The sequence below is a fragment of the Giraffa tippelskirchi genome, chromosome 9, assembly GCF_054371585.1.
Source record: "Giraffa tippelskirchi isolate mGirTip1 chromosome 9, T2T-mGirTip1v1.2.pri, whole genome shotgun sequence".
In the NCBI taxonomy this organism is placed as follows: Eukaryota; Metazoa; Chordata; class Mammalia; order Artiodactyla; family Giraffidae; genus Giraffa; species Giraffa tippelskirchi.
The window spans coordinates 24,129,941-24,151,295 of record NC_137283.1 but is presented as its reverse complement, the minus strand read 5'-3'; the positions used below and the strand labels follow the sequence as shown (position 1 = coordinate 24,151,295).

The 21,355-nt window shown below is 37.0% G+C and overlaps 2 protein-coding genes across 13 annotated transcripts in view; one reads left to right on the top strand and one right to left on the bottom strand.

Annotated features, from left to right (window-relative positions):
• LOC145520800 (uncharacterized) overlaps positions 1 to 21,355 on the bottom strand; it is a 319,869-nt gene that overhangs the window by 56,293 nt on the left and 242,221 nt on the right. The gene's annotated exons all lie outside the window — the stretch shown is intronic.
• Positions 1 to 21,355, top strand: part of CNTN6 (contactin 6) — a 236,222-nt gene that overhangs the window by 57,547 nt on the left and 157,320 nt on the right. The window contains exons 2-3 of the mRNA XM_081528229.1: positions 12,283 to 12,409; positions 18,626 to 18,801. Of these exons, the coding sequence (XP_081384355.1) occupies positions 12,283 to 12,409; positions 18,626 to 18,801 (303 nt within the window). The remainder of the gene's footprint in view (positions 1 to 12,282; positions 12,410 to 18,625; positions 18,802 to 21,355) is intronic.

The window sequence follows — 21,355 nt, the reverse complement described above, 5'->3', positions numbered from 1 at the left end:
AGCTTTAATCATGGTATCTCTTTTGATCTGGTATGATGTTTTTTATTTGCTATTTAATATCACTCTCGTTGGGATATTTATTGGGTAAGGTAGACCCTTAGAGGCCCTGCTGGCCTCTCCCCACTATTTGGTGTAAACATGGCCCAGCTGCTGCTACTGGCCACTGGATTCTGTTTCTTATCAGTTACTTTATCAACATGTGCCTCCAGATCATTCCCAAAACTCACAGCAGATAGACAACCCTCAAGGGCACTGAAGTCTCTGTGCCAGGACACATTAGGCACCTAGAACAGAAATGGACAAGAGGCTCACCCCATCAAGAAGCCGACCACTGAAAGAATAGTGCCGCCATGTAGGGGCAGGAACAACCACCTCCATGCCTTGCCCTGAGAGACCATAGCATGCTCACAGCAGACCCTGACACTACGTTTCCTGTACTTGGGCTCCATTCTGGAGCTGGAGGTGTTGCTAGGCAGAGGGGATGAGGGGAGGTCAACAGAGGCCTGAGGCATCAGGAGGTAAGGAGCAAACCGACAAGAATCTGTTCAGAGAGGAAAAGCTTTGGAGGTGACTGGAGGAAGTACCACTCATTAGCCCAAGAGTTGGACTATAAAGAAAGCTGAGCACCGAAGAATTGATGCTTTTGAACTGTGGTGTTGGAGAAGACTCTTGAGAGCCCCTTGGACTGCAAGGAGACCCACCCAGTCCATCCTAAAGGAAATCAGTCCTGGGTGTTCACTGGAAGGAATGATATTGAAGCTGAAACTCCAGTATTTTGGCCACCTGATGCGAAGAGCCGACTCATCTGAAAAGACCCTGATGTTGGGAAAGATTGAAGGCAGGAGGAGAAGGGGACGACAGAGGATGAGATAGTTAGATGGCATCACCGACTCAATGGACATGAATCTGGGTAAACTCTGGGAGTTGGTGATGGACAGGGAAGCCTGGTGTGCTGCAGTTCATGGAGTCGCAAAGAGTCAGACACGACTGAGCGACTGAACTGAACTGAACTGAGAATTAGGGAGTTATCACACTCACTGCACTTGTCTTCCAAACACAAATTTAGGGGTGATAGTATTAATAATATTTAGATGGTAACTGTAGAGCCTTAAACTAGAATTGCTAGGCCCTTCTAAGAGCCTAACCTCATGTGGTCATACTGATTATACACACCAGGTTTTAGTTTCTTATTTGGTTAAAAAAAAAGAAATCACAGAAATCTTCTTTTTACTTTTTTTATATTTATTTTTGGCTGTTCTGGGTCTTTGTTGCTGTGTGGGCCTTTGTCTAGTTGTAGAGAGCAGGTGCTATTGTCCAGTTTTGGTGCACAGCCTTCTCATTGAAGTGGCTTCTTTTGTTGTGGATCCTGGGCTCTAGAGCACAAGCTCAATATTTGTGGTGCACGGGCTTAGTTGCTCCGTGGCATGTGGGATCTTCCTGGACCAGGGATCGAACCCCCGTCTCCCACATTAGCAGGCAGATACTTGATCACTGAGCCATCAGGAAAGCTCCTTTTTTGTTTTGTTTTGTTTCTAATGAATTGGAACATTATTTCAAAAACTGAGCTTTTGTAGTAGAAGACATTTTGGGGGTGCCAGGAGCCTGGGTGGGTAAATCTATTTGTAGGGTCAGGATTATAGCACAAAGCAAGATCCCAGAAACTTTCTTTCTATATGGACATGACCTTAGAGTGTTCAGGTCTTAACCCTCTGAGAATCCTGAAATTTCCCCAAGTCCTCAAAATGAAATTCAAGTAAATTCAAGGAAAACACATCTTTTAGTTTTGTGATCTTTTAAAGATAGGTCTTCTCATATGCTTAAAGTTGCCCCTAATAACTATTCCTGTAAACAAATGGTTGCCTGCCCAGGTTATCTGCACTTCGGAAGTTCTGGAGAGAAGGAAAGTAATAGAACACTGGTCATACTATACTGTTTATTTGAATCTGTCTTTCCCAACATTTTGTCCATTGCAAAAAACAGAAACTGTACAGTTTGCTCACAGAACACAGAGGCAGATCCCTCAACAAAGGATCAATAAGTTGGGGGAATAAAGTAACTCTGTACTCATCTATCTATTTTCTCCATCATTCTACCATCTGCCTGCCCATTTGTCTGTCTGTCTCAATCTTTGTCTCTATATAGACTAGTATTCTTTTAACTCTTAATGAATTTTATGGAAGATGGGAACTGTAATAATCCTGAACAACCTCCTCTCAATTCAAGTAACAATCAGAAACTATGAATCTCTTCATTTTATTTCCCAATTCCTAAGAGAGAGAAGTACCACAGCCCAGCAGGACATATTCACCTTTGGTCTAGTCATTCATAGCCAGGAGAATGGGGTGAATTAAATGAAGGCCCTATTCCTATCAGTTAAAAGCTGCTTCTCCATGAAGATGGTCATGGACTGTTCAGAAATGACAAGATGTGACTGTCCTATATATAATCAAAAGTTTCTAAATTCAGGGAGGGTGACAATAAACTTTAGACTCCAGTAGTTTGATTCAGCATTGGAGTCAGATCATAAGATTAACCTTTTTTTTTTTTTAACTCCATGAAAGATAAAAGAGGAATAAAAATGGGGCAGAATCCTACAAGGATTTTCAGTAACACTTTATAATTTACTTTTAGTTGACATTTAAAAGTATTTATTTTTCAGTGTTCATCTATTGCAAAGTTCTTGCTTTATTAACCAGTAGTAAAACATTTCTTATAGTGTTACAGGTAATTTTACAGCAGTAAGTTATTTCATCACTTATTGCTCAAAATACCAACTTTTCCTAACCTAAGTGCATTTTTAAAGAAAAAGAGTTTGATATCTTGCTTTTGATACCATATTGTCACATGTTTTCAGTTCTTCTTGCAGAGAAAACTCACAGTGCCCTTCCTTTCTGAGCATGTAAGCAAAACAATAAAAGTCTGCTATTATTTTATTATTTCAATGCAATACGAAAAAAAATCTAGTGATTTACCAAAAGTAACCAAACAACTAGTTGACAAAAGCTAAACTTTTTGGTATCAATTCAGGTTCTTAAAAAAAAAAAAAAAAAGACTGATGATAATCCACCAAGACCAGGCTTTCGTGTCTTTCAAAATGAACTAAAGTTTGTTAGAAAATGTCAAATAGGAATGTAAATGAATGCCTCACAAAAGGTATCACAGAAACGTAATTTGTTACTTGGAATATGTAAAAGTCCTTGGAAAACTACAAATTACTCTCCAAAATACAAAATATTATTAAGTCAAGATATCCCCCTAATATAGATTATATGAAGATTGAACTGAGCTTTTCTCTCAGTGAAGGTAAAGGAAGATAAGTTAGCACTTGTTGTCTGCCTATTTTGTGCATGGCAAAATATTTTCTGCAGGGAGAGGAGGGTGGTTGAAAAATTTTAAATTCTAAAGATCTAGAATAAAACAGGCCTTCCCTTGTAGCTCAGCTGTTAAAAGAATCTGCCTGCAGTGCAGGAGACCCCAGTTTGATTCCTGGGCCTGGAAGATCCCCTGGAGAAGGGACAGGCTACCTACTCCAGTATTCTTGGGCTTCCCTGGTGGCTCAGTTGGTAAAGAATCTGCCTACAATGTGGGAGACCTGGGTTTGATCCCTGGGTTAGGAAGATCCCGTGGAGGAGGGCATGGCAGCCCTCTCTAGTATTCTTGTCTGGAGAATCCCTGTGGACAGAGGAACCTGGCAGGCTACCATTCATGGGGTCGCAAAGAGTTGGACATGACTGAGCGACTAAGCACACAGAGAATAAAACAAAAAGAGTCATACTATACCATCAAAAATCAGATTACCAATCTCAATATATTTGCTTCTAGTATCCTTCTTTCATTTAACAAAAAAACATTTTTTTCTTTAAACATAAATACATGCTTATTTTAAACATTCAAATTATGAAATATTAAGGAAAATAAAATCTTTACCCTTAAAAAAAACTTTCCCCAAAATAAAGTATGAACATTTGTTGAAATTGCAGCTGTTTTTCTAGGCGTGTAAATACAGAGAATATAGATTAATGTGTAAAGAGATAAATGTGTAGAAACAAAAACTATTTTTATAAAAGGGGACCATGCCATAGGTATTACTTTTGACATAAGGATGGTGGGCTTCCCTGGTAGCTCAGATGGTAAGAAGATGCCCTGAGCAGGAAATGGGTACCCACTCCAGTATTCTTTCCTGGAAAATTCCATGGACAGAGGAGCCTGGTAGGCTACAGTCCATGGAGTCGCAAAGAATAAGACACAACTGAATACACATGTACCGTACCCAATTTTTGTTTAGTTCAATAAAAATAAAAATATGAGAAAAAATGAGAATTTTGAATATCCAATAAATGGTTTGAAACAACAAAGATACACTTTTTTACCCTGAAACTTTCTTACAAAGATAAAAGACACACTGAATAATACTGAGCTCAAAATCCTTATGTATTTAAAACTTACAAATATATATATACATACACACATATGTTCTCTAATTTTGAAATTATGAAAGAAGATGATATTATCACTCACACACTTCAGACCATATTCCTTTACCGATCTCTCTTTTTCTATTTATACTGTTATTTTTATATTATCCAAGTTTATGACATATTCATATTCTGTTCTGTAACTAAAACCAACATGTTTCTTAAGTAGCTTTATATTTGAATGTACTCAATGTACATACTATTCTGCCTTCATTCTTGATATCTATATATTGGTTTATTTTTAGTTGGATGAAATTCATTATTAAGTAATTTCTTTAAAAGTAGTCATTTATGTTATAGTCCCAGAGTTTTTGTTTATTTGTTTCTTTTTTGATGGTAAAGTGTGTTGAATGCCATTAGATTTGAAAGATATGTCAGTGGATGATAACAGTCATGTCACTCTTTCATTCAGAACACTGTAGCTCTTCCCTCACTGTCTTCTGGCATAGAATGCTAATGCTACTGTTATAAAATCTGAGATTAATATGATGTTCTCTTTCACTCTTTTAAGTAGTTTTCTTTTTCAACATGGTGTTCTTGAAAAGTCTTTAAGTTTTAGGATAAGTCACTTAACTAACACGTGCAACTAACAGGTGCTTTGGTGTAAAGTGTTCTCTCCAAAATGTCTCTGGAATGTGGTGCATTTTTTTTCAATTTGAAATTTTCTTGATATCTTTCAAAAGATTTGTTTGATTGTCTCTCTCAGTGACATCAAGATACTTTATGTTAGATCATCTTTTATCTTTTTTTATACGTTACCTTCTCTTCAATTGTTCTATCTGTGTTTTTCATTACAGTTATCTCTAATCTTTTTGTCAGTAATCTGACTTTTAGGAGATATCTGTTTGCTTGTTTTTTTTCCCTTGCCCATTTTAGTTGGTTTATTAGTTCTTTAATAATGCTGTTTGGGTTGGGATTTTTATCTATAAATACATCCTAATTTATCTGATTCTAGAGTTTCTTTTTTTCATCTTGACATTGAGTTTTTTTTTTTTTTTTTTTTAATTCATGTTCTTATTCTACAGCATGAAACAATTTTGAGAAATTTCCTAAGGTTACTTGAGTTATATTTTCTGCTACATTGGATCTTTGGCATGTTGTATTTTTGACTTTTATTGTTGCAACGTATTTTCCTACTTACTATTCCACTTATTATTATATGCTCATACTTGAGGAACTATGTACTGACAATTCATTTATTCCTTACAGAGAGGGATTTGTTTTAACTTTCTTCTCAACATATTAGGGACCTGTTTGTTTTCTTCCACTTAATTCCATTTTGGAGGCCAGGTACCCACATATCATGAGTACTCATACTTTGTACCCTGAGGGAATATTGGGGTTGTGGGAAGTTCAGCCTTTATTAAACCATGTGGGTGCTTCTCTCTATTTTAAGATTATCTTTAATGGTTTCTAGCAAGATTATTGGTGGAAGAGCACGTTTTTCAGTTGGGCTTCAGAGATTTTACCAAGTGAGTATATAGGCATGAAGCTATTGGCTTGTGATATAGAGTCAGCTTTACTATTCATGCTTCCCTGCTTCACTCTTTTTTTTCTCCAGGAGCCCTGGAGTAAAGGGCTGGAGAAAGGAGCCCTTCAAACAGAAGAGAAAAAAATTAAAATACCCTATGCATGTACATGGATTTCCCTGGTAGCTCAGTGGTTAAAAAAAAAAAAAAATCTACCTCCCAATGAAGTAAATATGAATTCATTCTCAGGATGAAGAAGATCCCCTGGAGAAGGAAATGGCAACCCACTTCAGTATTCTTGTCTGGGAAATCCCATGGATAGAGGAGCCTGGCAGGCTACAGTTTGGACAAGACCTAGTGACTAAATAATAACAATGCATGTATATGAAAATCTACTTATCTCTAGAATTTGAGGTTGTCAAGAGAATTCTCAGAATTTTGTTGATTCACCAGTGAATCTCACAACAGTTGGGGAAAAGATTAAGGAGTCAAAAATCCTTTTGCCTCTCTGAGCCTGGACAAGCCCTTCTTATTCCACAAATGTTTTTTCTACCGTTTGTTTATTTTGATTATTTATAAGTCAATGGCATTGGGATTTGTCCCTTTTCTTGTTCATACTTTAAACAAAAAAAAAAGAAGAAGAAGAAAAATTTTATTTGAGCCTAATTTGAGGATTATAACCTGGGAAGACCATCTCAGAAAGATGTGAGAACTGTTCTACCTCTAGAAGTCAAGGTAGAGTTGTGCAAGCTTTTTGAGACTGAATGCTGCTCATCAAATGCTGCATTTTGACAGCTTACAAAATCCACATCTAAGCATCATTTTGGTGGGTCATGTGGCCCCTTACAAGATCAAGAACGAATGCTACCTTTTAAGCAGTTGTCTTGGTGCTGGGAGAACATTGCTCTTTATGGTTGAGCAGGTATTTCTGCTGATGGAGGAGGTTTGCTCAATGCTAATGCAGATACACAGTGCACAAGCAGAAGAGAGAGGAGGCCAAAGGGAAGAGAGAAAAAAAGTATTCTTAAATTGTTTTGTCTTGCCATAAAATGTGAATTTTTATTTCACAATTTCTCCTGTTGATTATCAATCTTTCGATAGAAAGCATTATGTGATCAAATATTTGGCCCATTGAAGCTAGGGTGGCTGCTTGTCTTTCCCAGTGTGTATCATATCTCTCAGTGCTGGGTGCTAATAGCCTGATTCTCTCGGTGGCTTATACCAGCAAAATGTTCAGCAAGGGTTTATGGCCAATTCCAGGTAATCCAATAAGGGACTTAAGCCAGTTTCCTTGCATGTGCATTGTGCTGCTGCTGCTAAGTCACTTCAGTAGTGTCCGACTCTGTGCGACCCCACAGACGGCAGCCCACCAGGCTCCCCCGTCCTGGGATTCTCCAGGCAAGAACACTGGAGTGGGTTGCCATTTCCTTCTCCAATGCATGAAAGTGAAAAGTGAAAGTGAAGTCGCTCAGTCGTGTCCGTCGTGTCCGATCCTTAGCGAACCCATGGACTGCATTGTGCATTGCCCATTATTTTATAGGCCACAGTAGAGGTGATCTACAGCTTCAAGTTGTTTAGGCATCATTATCCTAGTACAAGCAGATGACACACAGTGTAAAAGGCAAGAAACTACCACCTTATAATTCCACAAACTTTAACTTAAATTGGTAGTAGGAACAACAATATCGTTAGCAAAGATCTAACCCCCAATCCTCCTGAATCAAACTGTTTTCCTAGTATTTCCCCTACTGTGGAAAGAGGATGGTTCAGAGCAGAAATCTCACTTTAAGGGTCATAAGATGAATTAACAAGTATTGTGGCCCAGACTTTGCTAATTTCTGTTTGTTATTTACTTATTTTTATCATTCCTTGCTCATTTCATTAAGCACTGGAATAAGAAGAGTCTGTTTCAACTCACTCTTTCCCAATCAACTTTTATAGCAACACAACAATGTAAGGCTTAGTATTGCTACTTTATAGCTCAGAGTTAAGTAACTTATCCAGCATTATATAGCTAGTAACTAACTAGCATTTCCCTGGTGGCTCAAACAGTAAGGAATCCACCTGCAATGTGGGGGACCTGGGTTTAGTCCCTGGGTTGGGAAGATTCCCTGGAGAAGGGATGGCTACCCACTCCAGTATTCTGGCCTGGAGAATTCCATAAACAGAGCAGCCTGTTTATGGGAGTCCATGGGATTGTAAAGAGTCCTACACAACTGAGTGACTTTCACGGGACAGGAGCTAACTAGGCTGGAATTAAAAACCCCATCTGTCTGCTCTTCTAGGTAAATAACAGAATATACTAAAATTACAAATTTAAGATAAAGTTACAGATTTACTTTATTATACCTGAGTGCAAATATTTTGAAAGAAAGACATGGATCTAAGTGGATGGTGAAAAAAGTGAAGAGAGAATCAAGATGCCTAAGTTTGATTTCTTTCTATCTCTCAAAGCTGATGATGAATTTGGAAAAGATGATTCAACTTCCTGGGTTTTAGTTTTCTTGTGTGCAATAATAATATGGATGATGATGACAATAATGATGGTAATTTTCATAGTCTGATGACTATTATTCACTTGTACCAGGCACAATATGATAAACTTTATAAGTAGCATGTCATCACATCTCAAAATAACCATCTGATATACATATTCTATTTTATCAATGAAGATACCACAAATTTTGCAAATCCACTAAAGCCCACTTGATTTAAGGGCACGTGCTATAAACGATTAGTTTTATCATCTTTCCAAACCAAGAAATCTGGCCTGAATGGTCTTTAAAATATCTACCAAATTTGAGACTAGCGTGAGCTGTGGTAGGTGTCAGAGGAAATGAGCATGCTCCTACATGACCCTCAAGTACAGCTAGTACTGGATGTCCTTAAATTAAATCTTAATGTGATGATGTTTTTGCTTTATGTGTTCATTTGCACATTTGAAAAAACACAGAATTTCTCCTAAACCATGAGTACTGAAATCTTCCTCCTCCTTTGTCACATACTTTTCTTTCTTAACAATTCAGTTCAAATGTCCTGAGTGGAGATAGGTAATGTGAGCATCCACATGAATGTGGAAGATGAGCACAACAGCAGCCCCTATGTTAGGTACTGAAAGGGGTGAGACAGGCCTGCATGCAGGGCAAAGGGGTAGTATAGAGCGGTCCTGTGGAGTGGCAGAGCCCAAGGAAGGCGAAAAGGGCACACTCTTAGTGGGCTGGCTTAACAATAAATATCAGAGTCTGAGAAGCCTGAAGAGGGTCCCATTGCCAAGAGGGGGTGGTAAAAGTAGAAACCAGCGATCTGGTATTGGAGTCAAGCAAAGTAAGGACTGAATCCCCACCATGAAAGGAGGTTCCAGTGTGAGGTGTTAGATCCTACAGAAGGATGTGAAAGTTATCCACTTAGGAATAATATGACCATGCACACAGTGTCAGAGGTCAAGTGTAATGAAAGAGAGCATCTACACAGGAAAAGAGACCTTGCACAGGGTCAGAACCTGAGTGAGGTAAGGAGGCAAGAGACAGCTCAGCAAAGGGTGTCAGGGCAGGTATGGGAGTAAAACTTGCAGCAGGTATCACAATCTGTACAGGGTGAGGGTGAGGAGGAGCTTCATAAAGGGGAGAAGTTGGTGACAGTAACGGGCGGTTGTTACATATAAAGAGATTGAACAAATGCATAAATACATTGAGAATAGTGGAAACCAGGGTTCTCAAGGCTGGAATAGGAAGTTAAAAATATAGACAGAAAAAAAAAACAAAAAACCTAGAACAAACTCACTATGAATCACCACAGACTCTGGTGTGAACTCTGAATACATACACACATGCATTTATCTATCTATCTATCTATCTATATGTATATACGTGCATGTGTATGGGTTTCCCTGGTGGCTCAGTGATAAAGCATCCACCTGTCAAAGCAAGAAACATAGGTTTGATCCCTGGGTTGGGAAGATCCCCTGGTGAAGGACATGGCAACCCAAACCCACTCCATTATTCTTGCTTGCGAAATCCCATGGACAGAGGAGCCTGGCAGGCTACAGTCCATGGGGTTGCAAAAGAGTTTGGCATGACTTAGCAACTAAACTACAACAATTCATGTATGTAAAAGTATACATATACATACTTACCTGCATCCATATACATATAATATATAAAACCTACACACACACATGCACACATTCATGTATTGACAGGTCCTCAGAGCAAAAACACCTCAATGAGTACACTTAGAATCCAGATCATGGTTTCTAAATACCATTCTCGAATAAAAAGAATGAAATTTTCTTAGAAAAAAAGACCACTCTGATGGCTGGAGCAGGAAAATTACAAGATGATTCTGGAACACTTTCTTGTACCAGAAAGTAAGGAAGAGAACAAAGAATGACAGGCACATGTCAAAAAGATGAAGAAACCAGCCTGAATAGGCTCCTGCTGGCCAAATCAGTGACATTTTGGGCATCAAAACAGTCATGAATTATAACTTCCTTTATGTAATAATAAATAACTTCCTTTATTTAATAAAAAAAATTCCTTATTTAATAAAATAAGAAGCTATGGATTCACACTGAAAGAGTAGATCATACTGATAGAAACATATAAATAAAAATTAAATTCTCAATGAGGAACAGTACATTTACATTGTCTCAAAGTCCATAACCACAAAATGCTTTCTAATTATAAGGGGAGCGGGAAGTAATATCATACTGGAGAGGTTTCACAGGCAGTACCTTAACCAGTGATCAAAGTTAACTTCAGCAGAAATGAGACAAACAGAAGTCCTGCACCATCTGATAGGATGCGATCTGAAGCACACAACATTCCTGAATCTAATCATAATTAAACAGCAGACACAGTGGAACGCCCTTTGCGGGAGGGGAATGGAGGGACAGGAGGACAAGACAATGTGATCAGTATACTCTGGATGGTGGAGAGTGTTTTCTTTTCATGGTGATAATTTTTAAAAATAAGAGCCAGTTTTTACACTGCTTTAACTATCTTTAAACAAACAAAAAAAATATTTATAGACCCTTTTTATTACCCATATTTTCAGCATACAGCTTCTACGAGGACCCCTATCCTATTGTCCCTTCAGTTCAGTTCAGTTCAGTCGCTCAGTCGTGTCCGACTCTTTGCGACCCCATGGACTGCAGCACGCCAGGCCTCTCTGTCCATCACCAACTCCCGGAGTCTACCCAAACCCATGTCCATCGAGTCGGTGATGCCATCCAACCATCTCATCCTCTGTCGTCCCCTTCTCCTCCCGCCCCCAATCCTACCCAGCATTAGGGTCTTTTCCAATGAGTCAACCCTTCACATGAGGTGGCCAAAGTATTGGAGTTTCAGCTTCAACATCAGTCCTTCCAATGAACACCCAGGATTGATCTCCTTTAGGATGGACTGGTTGGAACTCCTTGCAGTCCAAGGGACTCTCAAGAGTCTTCTCCAACACCACAGTTCAAAAGCATCAATTCTGTGGTGCTCAGCTTTCTTCACCGTCCAACTCTCACATCCATACATGACCACTGGAAAAACCATAGCCTTGACTAGACGGACTTTTGTTGGCAAAGTAATGTCTTTGCTTTTAAATATGCTATCTAGGTTGGCCATAACCTTCCTTCCAAGGAGTAAGCGTCTTTTGATTTCATCGCTGCAGTCACCATCAGCAGTGATTCTGGAGCCCAAAAAAATAAAGTCTGACACTGTTTCCACTGTTTCCCCATCTATTTCCCATGGAGTGATGGGACCAGATGCCATGATCTTAAGTTTTCTGAACGTTGAGCTTTAAGCCAACTTTTTCACTCTCCTCCTTCACCTTCATCAAGAGGCTTAGACAAGCCTAAATTGAGTGAAGCCTAACCAAATCAGTGCCTAATAATTTTCGAAGTTACCAGGTGAGGAAAATCAAGTGAAAACATAAAGTGTTCAATTAATACCTTCAAGGAGACTAAAAAGAGAAAACAATAAGTGAAATCTATGTTTCTCTGCTAAATCTTTTTGCTATAAAGGATTTTATCAACAAAAACAGAGAAAGGGGACTCACAGTTAGATGCTAGCATTGAAACAATGTCGATTTCTTGATTTTGATCATTTTATTGTGTACTTTATAAAAAATAGAAACTAATTCATTTAGGATAATGTGGCATGTTTGCAAAGCTACTCTTAAATGGTATAGGAAGAAAAGTTCTTTGTACCATTCTTGAACCTTTCCATATGTTTGAGATTGTTTCAAGATGAAATATTTTTAAAAATATCTACTTGATGTCTAATACTGTTTGCATTCAAAACAGGGTCAAGTATTTTCCATGTGGTGTAATTTTTCTTTTCTTTTTCCAGGTGATGGTGGCTTGAGCCCTCCTATTTTTACCCAGGAACCACAAGATGCTATTTTTCCTTTGGATTTGTCAAAATCGGAGATAATCCTGAATTGTGCTGCTAATGGTTACCCATCACCCCATTATAGGTAAATTTCTACTTCTGAGCACCATGCTGTGTGTGTGTGGTTTTTTTTTTTTTTCTTTGTCTTCAGGATATACACACAATTTATTGTTGTTGTTGTTGCTTAGTGACTAAGTTGTGTCCAACTCTTTGTGAATCCACGGACTCCTCTGTAGTAGCCCACTAGGCTCCTCTGTCTATAGGATTTACCAAGCAAGGATACTGGAGTGGGTTGCCATTTCCTAATCCAGGGGATCTTCCTGACCCAGGGGTTAAACCCATGTCTCTTGCATTGGTAGGTGGATTCTTTACCACTGAGCTGCCAGGGAAGCCCATACACACCATAAACTGAACTAATTTGAAGTGTATAGCTCAACGAATTTTTACACAGGTATACAGCTGTGTTGGAGAAGGGCATGGCAACCCACTCCAGTATTCTTGCCTGGAGAATCCCCCATGGACAGAGGAGCCTAGCGGGCTGCAGTCCATGGGGTCGCAAAGAGTCATACACGACTGAGCAACTAAGCACAGCACAGCATATACAGCTGTGTGCCCACCACTCAAATGAAGATAGACATTTTTGGTACCCGAAAGTATCCCCTCATGCCACTTGCCAAGTGATAACTATCCCACCCTCACCCTCCAGCAACCACTCTTATAACTTACTGGTTAGATTTGCTTAGAGCAGTTATTCTTGAGATTGGTTCTATGCAGTGCCATGTTACAGTGAGAACTGAAAAAGAATGAAAGAAAAAGGAAGGAAGGGAAGGGAGAAAAAAAGAATGAAGGAAGGAGGGAGGGAAGGAAGGAATACAGGAAGAAAGAAAAAAAAAAGAGAAAGGACAAGAAAAGATTTGTTTCCCCAATTTGAAAGAGATTGTAAAGCACAAGTTCATTTTCTACTCCCTTCCCCACAATACGCGGTTACTGCCGCCGTTGCCCCATATACAATGACTATGAACATGTTTCTCTAAAAGGAATTAATCCAGATTGAAACATTTTTTATCAGACCAATTTCTGTGACTCCACTGACACATTCCACCACCCAAAAAGAATTGGTTTTAGAAAAATATGTTGAAAACAGCTATGGACCATCTAAGGCAGAAAAGCAATTTTTATTCTGGACAACTAGAAAAATATATATTTGTTCTTCACATATTACCTCTGAAATAATAAGGAAGAAAGGTCTGCAGTGTTTCTGTTCTTAGAATATTACAGTACAGGCAGAATCTGATTCACATTGTGGGTGGACTTCACTAATATATGCATATATGCCTATATGCATTATACTTGTGTAAATCTTAAAGATATTGTGTTGGTAAGAATTGCATATGCAGTGTGAATATAGAAAAAGTAGAATAATATTAAAATGACTATTGTGGCTTTGGAATTTAAAATATATTTTTTTAAGTCTTCATTTTTAGTGCATGCATGCATGCTGTCATTTCAATTGTGTCCAGCTCTTTCTGACCTCATGGACTGTGTAGCCCACCAGGTTCCTCTGTCCATGGGATTCTCCAGGCAAGAATACAGGAGTGGATTGCCATGCCCTCCTTCAGGGGATCTTCCCAATCCAGGGATTGAACCTACAACTCTTAGGTCTGCATTGTAAATCATCACATACAAAAAGCAACAAATTCAGTCCATTTTGGTAAAAAACAAAACAAACAAAAAAAAAAACTCCTGGCTTTTCCTGATTTACATGTTCCATTAAAAATACTATGTTTATATACTTAATTACTTTGATCTTACAATTATCTAGATTAACTAGCTAAATGACTTAAATACACAAGGTTAAAGACAACTTTCTATCTTGTGTCTCTTTGTCAAGATAACTTCTGTATGGTTTTTAACAACAAAAGAGCTGAAAACTGTGTCTTATTATTTAGGCTTTATTAAGGCTTTTCTATCTAGGACATCTCAACCAATGAAATCCATCTGGCAGATGAACATTACTTAGTTTATAAATTGGTCCACCTAATTCATGGTTATTGGTTTGTTTTCCTTAAATAAAAAGCTGTGTTATTTAATTTAAAATTTGTTTAAATATACAAAAATGTAACTAACATGTTTTTGGGATCACCTAATACTTCAAGTTGCAATTTTATTTTTGAGAATTAATTTGATTGTTCCTAAAGATTGATAGAATTTATTAGAGAAGGGGGAAAACACGTAAGTCCCTATACAATAAAAAACAATTGTTAGGTATAGGTAAGACCGATCATCGATTAGTCATGTACTTGTATAAAAATTTCTCTTGACTTATAACACATGGAAAGATATAATACAGTGGTTCTCACAACAATCTGCTAATATTACCTGTGAAGAAATATACTGACTGGAGAGATTGAAAATTCCAACACTGTGAAATGGTTTCTGTTGTAATGCTTGTAAATAAGGAGGCTAAAGACAGGCAATTAACTTCTTATTACCATTCCCCTTAACCAGGTTTAGCTTATTTCTATTATCATGGTATAAAATACTCAAGATGGTTTAAAAGCAAATGAGGAAAAAAAAAGTTTTTAATGCTTAAATGTCAGACTGAGTCCCAGTTTTTCTGATAATAAAGCAAAGGGCAAAGGTATTTCAGACAATGCACATTAGCAACAAAATGTGAATTTTAGTTTTAATATGACCCTTTCAAACTTAAAATTTATTTTTTTAAAAATCCTCATAATTGTATTCATTTTAGATTGTGTGTCTAAGTGTGTTTGTGTGTGTGTGTCTGTGTGTGAAATAGATGAACACTCTTTATGATTTGGAATTTAACATTATTTGAAGTTACTTGGATATAGTGTGCAGCTGTACTAAAAGAACCCCTTGACTTAAAACCAAGAGTTATCATTTCTAATCATAGCTCTATGATTACATATGTAACCCTGGAATAATCATGTCTTTCTCTTATCATTGTATCTCTCATCCACAAAGTGAGGGTGTGGTTGATTTTAAGGTGTGTTTTATTCCCTTTTGGAGAAGGAAATGGCAACCCACTCCAGCAGTCTTGCCTGGAGAAACCCATTGATGGAGGAGCCTGGTAGGCTACAGTCCATGGGGTCACAAAGAGTTGGACACGACTGAGTGACTTCACTTCACTTCACTCACTTATTCCTTTTAGTAAATTTCCTTTAGAAAATGAAGTCTCATAAGAGAAAATAAACAATATTGAAAGCAGAACTTTGGAAACAGTTTAAAAGTAACTTGTCTAAAGTCACTTTCAGTTGGAGTCAATACCTTCACGGACAGAATATCAGTGAAGACACGATAAAGATGTTAGGCAAGCTGGGAACAAAGTTTTCCAATGGAAAGGATCACTTTCTATTCTTTTAAAGACCAGAAAACACATGAAAATTAATATCCAACCATACAGCTTTGTTAAAGGAAGGAAAAATGGGCTACCCCAAAATAGCACTTGGGTAGGACTGCTTATTCTTAATAAGTCAAGGATATAGTGAGGAGATAGTGATGAGCTTAGTTCCAGCTCAGAATATATATTTTATTTGGGAAAATGAAGCAACACACACATACATTATTTTTACATAGGATACACTCTGTCAGAAAAAGTTCTTTGAATGTCATAGAGGATTTCCACGTGCCCTCTGAACCTGGTCACTCACTGGAGGAAGTTCCTTTCTGTGATTTAATCTACTCCAGTCGCAAAGACATTCTTAAGTCTGGAGAAGCTCTAGGCCTGTGAGTAAAAATCACAAAGGGTGTTACTCTGCCCTACTATTCTTTTTATTAATTTCCTCCCTTGACCTACTTAACAACTTCCTGTGACAAAGCAGGATATTTTTATTGTGCAAATTTTATAATTGATGGATATGACTTTTGGAGAAACGACTTGGCTAAGCATACAGAACAAAGGAATATCAAAGCTAGGCCTAAGACTCTTCCTACAAGGTCAATGGAACCAAATTTAGTGCACATTAAATCACCCAGAGAGATGTTAAAAATTTCGATTTTGAAGTTCTTCATATTTCTAGGAATGGGTCCAGAAACAGCACTCCATGTAACTCTAAAGCAAGGCTCAATTTTGAAAAAAACACTCTCTCACACACACATACATTATCACACACTAGCAAACAAATATAGCCCCAGCCATTATATTCTTGACACAGGGCTTAACTACTTAATAGTGAAGGATGTTCCCCAGAAAAAGGTCAAGATTTTAGTTCAAATCGATTGTGTTTCATGGAATTAATATAATATTAAGGCAGATGCTTAAAATAATCTTCTATAGCATATTTCCTAGTTTGCATCATGAGATAATTCTCCTGCGCATGGAATTCTATCAGCAACACTTGTATGACAATCACTTGAATTCATTAATACTATTTCTCAATTTATTTAAACATATTAATTAGAACAAAGCCCACACCATGAGTTGAACCCCTGATCTATATGCACAGTTTAATAATCATTGTACCATAGTGATTAGAATGATTATGGGGAGAGTGTGAAAAATTCATTTGCTGCAGCTAAGCCAACAACTTTGAATTTGTGTTGAAAAACAATTACCGAGCTTAATTAGGAACATGTAATGATGACAGCAGTTATTTCAGTGACTGATTTCAAAATTAAAGAGAGCTGGCAAACTAAGTGCGGTATATCCTTTGCATTGAAAAAGCAAGGGAACACAAAGGTTCAAAGACCATGTCCTGTAAACAAATTATGAAAGACAGTATTATAGCACTGGCAAGGAGAATATTCAAAGGCTTCAGATAGGCCTAAAAAAATAATAGTTTTCTCCATTTTCTTCTAATATTGAGAACTAGAAACCAAATAAAGTTCTCTAGGAAAAAAAAAAAAGTTGGCAGATAGTTCAGGCAAATGAAATGTACTATTTTTGACTGTTGTCTTTGGGCTTCCTTTTATTAAAAAGAAGTTGAGGTGCACAAGAATGCAAAAATTACTTGGCTAAGTAATTTAAAAGTGACAGAGTTTGTTCAAGCCCTCTGGATGATTTGATATCAATCATTTCTCATCTTTAACAGGGTGGAAGATTCCTTAAGTCTGTATTTCTCTTCTACTGTTGCAGACATTTGCCCGACTTTCCACAGGATGTTTCAGAATTCTAAAGAAGTCAATGACATTTCGAATAATTCTATAAAATGTCATTCCTTTCTTACAATTAGCTACCCACACAAAACTATTTTTAATATGACCTTAGCATGAAGGGAAGAATCTGCAGAGCTCGCATAAACCCTAAAAAAAACAAGATTTACAAACTGTCTATATTTCACAGGAAGAGGCCATTCACTTCTTTTTCTGACTGATTATCTTAACACAATATTTTAAAATATGTCTCTTTTCTTAAATGGTTTATATTACTACACAAAGCTAGTGCCCTAGAAATGTATATGTTTGAATATGTAATATTCTTATTTCAAAATGTCTGTTTTGATGGTAGTAAGAGGTTGCAAGCTGGGGGAAGTGGGTCCAGTTAAAGATAACAAATGGGTATTCATTCATCTTAAACTGATAAAACATAATTTCTAAATCATCTAATACTTCTTTGAAAATAAATATAACTGGTAGGATTTTCTGATACTTAATGTTCTAAAAGATGGCTGACTACTAGGTAAGCCAAGAAATTTTTTGCTGCCTAAAATGAACACCTCTCAAACTGCATTTGTTTTGTTAAGGTATAATTTTAGTTTGGCATTTCTAAGTACTGTTGAAATATTTTCAGCATGATTAATTTTCCAAGTAAGAAACTATCAGAGACAATCATGTTCTAAAGTAGTTAGGTTATTTTTGTTTTGTTATCAACCTCAAATTGGCATTGTAAAATCTTTGCTGGCTTTCTTTGTATCATTTCTAATATATTCTTGGACTTCTGTGTCTAAATCATTTTTGACATTCAATTTTGCAGTATCAGTTGTGGGTGTTCAGGTATGGTATATATTATTTGAAAAGTTGTTAAAGGAATAGGATGGCCAGGGTTATTGACTGAATGTCTACTTTTTATTTCTTATGTCAAGAGTTCTGTTGCCTTTCTGTACAGGTTTTGGTGAATATTTGTTATTTGTAAAGAGTAGAAGATCTTTCAAATAATCTAGTTATTGATATTATGGAGCTCACGAAGAAAATTATCTTCAGTGAAACTGATAGGATGTGTCCACATGTAACACAGTTTGTTTTATTTTAACAGTCTCAGGAATTGCAAATGTATATTGTTTAAACCAACAGTGGTCAACTCTGATTATTGGAGGAAATTTATTTTTTTTTTCCTTTGAAGGTGGAAGCAAAATGGCGTAGATATTGATTTTACCATGAGCTATCACTACAGGTTGGATGGAGGCAGTTTGGCAATCAGCAGCCCTCGCACAGATCAAGATATTGGCACATACCAGTGCCTGGCCACCAATTCTCTGGGAACAATTCTGAGTCAGAAGGCAAAGCTCCAATTTGCATGTGAGTTTGTGGGAAAAATCTATAATCTTTGTGTTTCTGAAAATATATTCTTATTATAACCATAGTAGAAAAAAGACAACTTTGCCAATCACATGCTCTTTGAGAGCAAATATGAATTTACAGAGGTAAAAAGTTTTAACAGTGTGCATGTTGTGAATTCAGACTCCTGGGAATATTTGAGTCTGTTTCAAAAAAAAAAAAAGCAGGAAATATCAGTATTATTGTATTTTGTGAATTATATTTAGAAACATCTGTGAAAGTTCTAGATATACATATCAGATAAAGATTTTATATATATATATAGTATATCTAGATAGATAGATAGATAGATAGATACTATATACATATATATCCCTTTTCCTTCTTCTTTTGCATTGGGCATTAATGTGAAGGGCACACGAGGAAAAGAAAGCAAAGATGTTTTTTGCGGGAGGCGAGCATTCTCCCAGGAAAAGTGATCATGCATCTATAGTTTGATGTAGGTGGAAATAAAGTGGTTGCCAAAGGCAGACTTTATATTAACTGTAACAATGTCCAACTGCGTCACATAAATGTCATCCAACTAATTACCTTGGTGACATTTGGGGACATTAGCAGATGAACAATAGACATACTGCTCCTTATAGTGTTTATATATAGTGTTTCCAGTGACTGAAATATTTCTTATTGGATCCAGGGAAAGCCTTGTTTGAAAGTAATTACATTTGTTGATGTGGATGAAGCAGAAGCCCTACGTCTTTCCCTTTATACCCTCTCTGCCATGTGACTCCCACTCACACCCTCCTCAGAGGATGTACCAGGGGCCAAAGAGTGAGAAGCTACTCTTTGGTACCCTGATGAATAGGTCTATGCTTCTGTTATTTTGAAAAAGTAACTATTTTGAAATTTACAGAATAAAATATACGTCCAAAGCCCACCTTGTAGAACTACTTTAGTCATCAGTAGATACATAAATTTGGAGTAGGAAATGGCAACCCACTCCAGTGTTCTTTCCTAGGAGATCCCATGGACAGAGGAGTCTAGCAGCCTACACTCCATGGTGTCACAAGAGTCAGACATGACTTAGCAACTAAACTACCACCACTGCCACCAGATATACAAATTAATAATTAGGTCTGTTTCTCATTGCAAGTCATGTGTTCCAAAGATACCTTGCTCCACACAAAGCTCCCCTATGTTAACCATTCTGCAAATGGCCTTGTTTCTGATTATGTATATAAATACATTCAGAAATAAATACATATGTATATGTGTGTATATATGTGCAAGTGATTATAAATATACACATATGTACATATGTGGTCCTCTATATACACACATACACACATGTATACATACACACAAGCATTGCCAAGTGTATCTGAGTGTGTTTATATATTCAGAAAACAAAGGATAACACAAAAGTTTACGGGGCTAAGTGGAATATAAACAAATGCTGGTGGCTGTTCCCAACGTAAGGATCAAATTCAGGTCTCCTGCATTGCAGGTGGATTATTTACTGTCTGAACCACCAGGGAAGCCCCATTTGAAACTTAGGGTAAAGATAGTCACAACACTTGATTTCAACATTTCAGCTAAGACCATCCCTAGGAAAAATAATAGTGAGCAAAATATTAATGAGAGACTTATTTTACAGAAGTAAACAATTGCTCCAGAGACTTTGAATGACTCTGCCAAAATAATTATTTTTTTTCACATGAATAGATGATGACCCTAGGAGATATACATGATCAGATTACATAAAAATAAATTTAATAAATTTGATTTTCTGGTAAAAGAAATCCAATAGAGCATATTTATTTGCTACACCTGATGTTTCTTCAGAGTTATGGATTCTATCCATTCTTGAAAATAACTGAATACCTATGATGAAAGTTAATGCACTGTGCTTTATATGGCCATATATTTCCTTCTCTTTGTTCCCCTTTTTTAAATGAAAATTTTGTATTTTTAATTTCCAAATTATATTTTTACTTTTTTTCTGCTTTAAAAATGTGTAACTAGAAGTTTTCGTAAGTTAAAAAATAACTTTTATTTGCTAGAAAAAAAAAGAGGAAATACTTAAAATTAAGGAAAAAAAAAATTATGCTTTCATTTGGATGAATGAGGAAAATCAGTTCTTCTATCCTTGCTGACTTTCCTGTCTCTTCATAAAGTTTTCTTTTTTGGGAGTTGAAAGTATATGACTGTTGTTTCCTAAAAGCATTTCTATTACTGTTCATGCAGAAAGAAGGTCTACATCCATTAGCTGATCTTTCTCTTGCAGACTTAAAGGGTCTTAGGTTCCAAGTCTTAAACTTGAAAAAACGGAACAAACAAACAAACAAGAAAGAATCAGATCATTCTGCCTTTTCTGTCCGGTAACTATAACAGTGTCATGCCTGAAATGTTTCCTGTTGTTTCCATGGAGAGATTTGGTTGAGTTTATCTCTGCTGACTTGCTGCTGCTGCTGCTGCTGCTAAGTCGCTTCAGTCGTGTCCGACTCTGTGAGACCCCATAGACAGCAGCCCACCAGTCTCCACCATCCCTGGGATTCTCCAGGCAAGAATACTG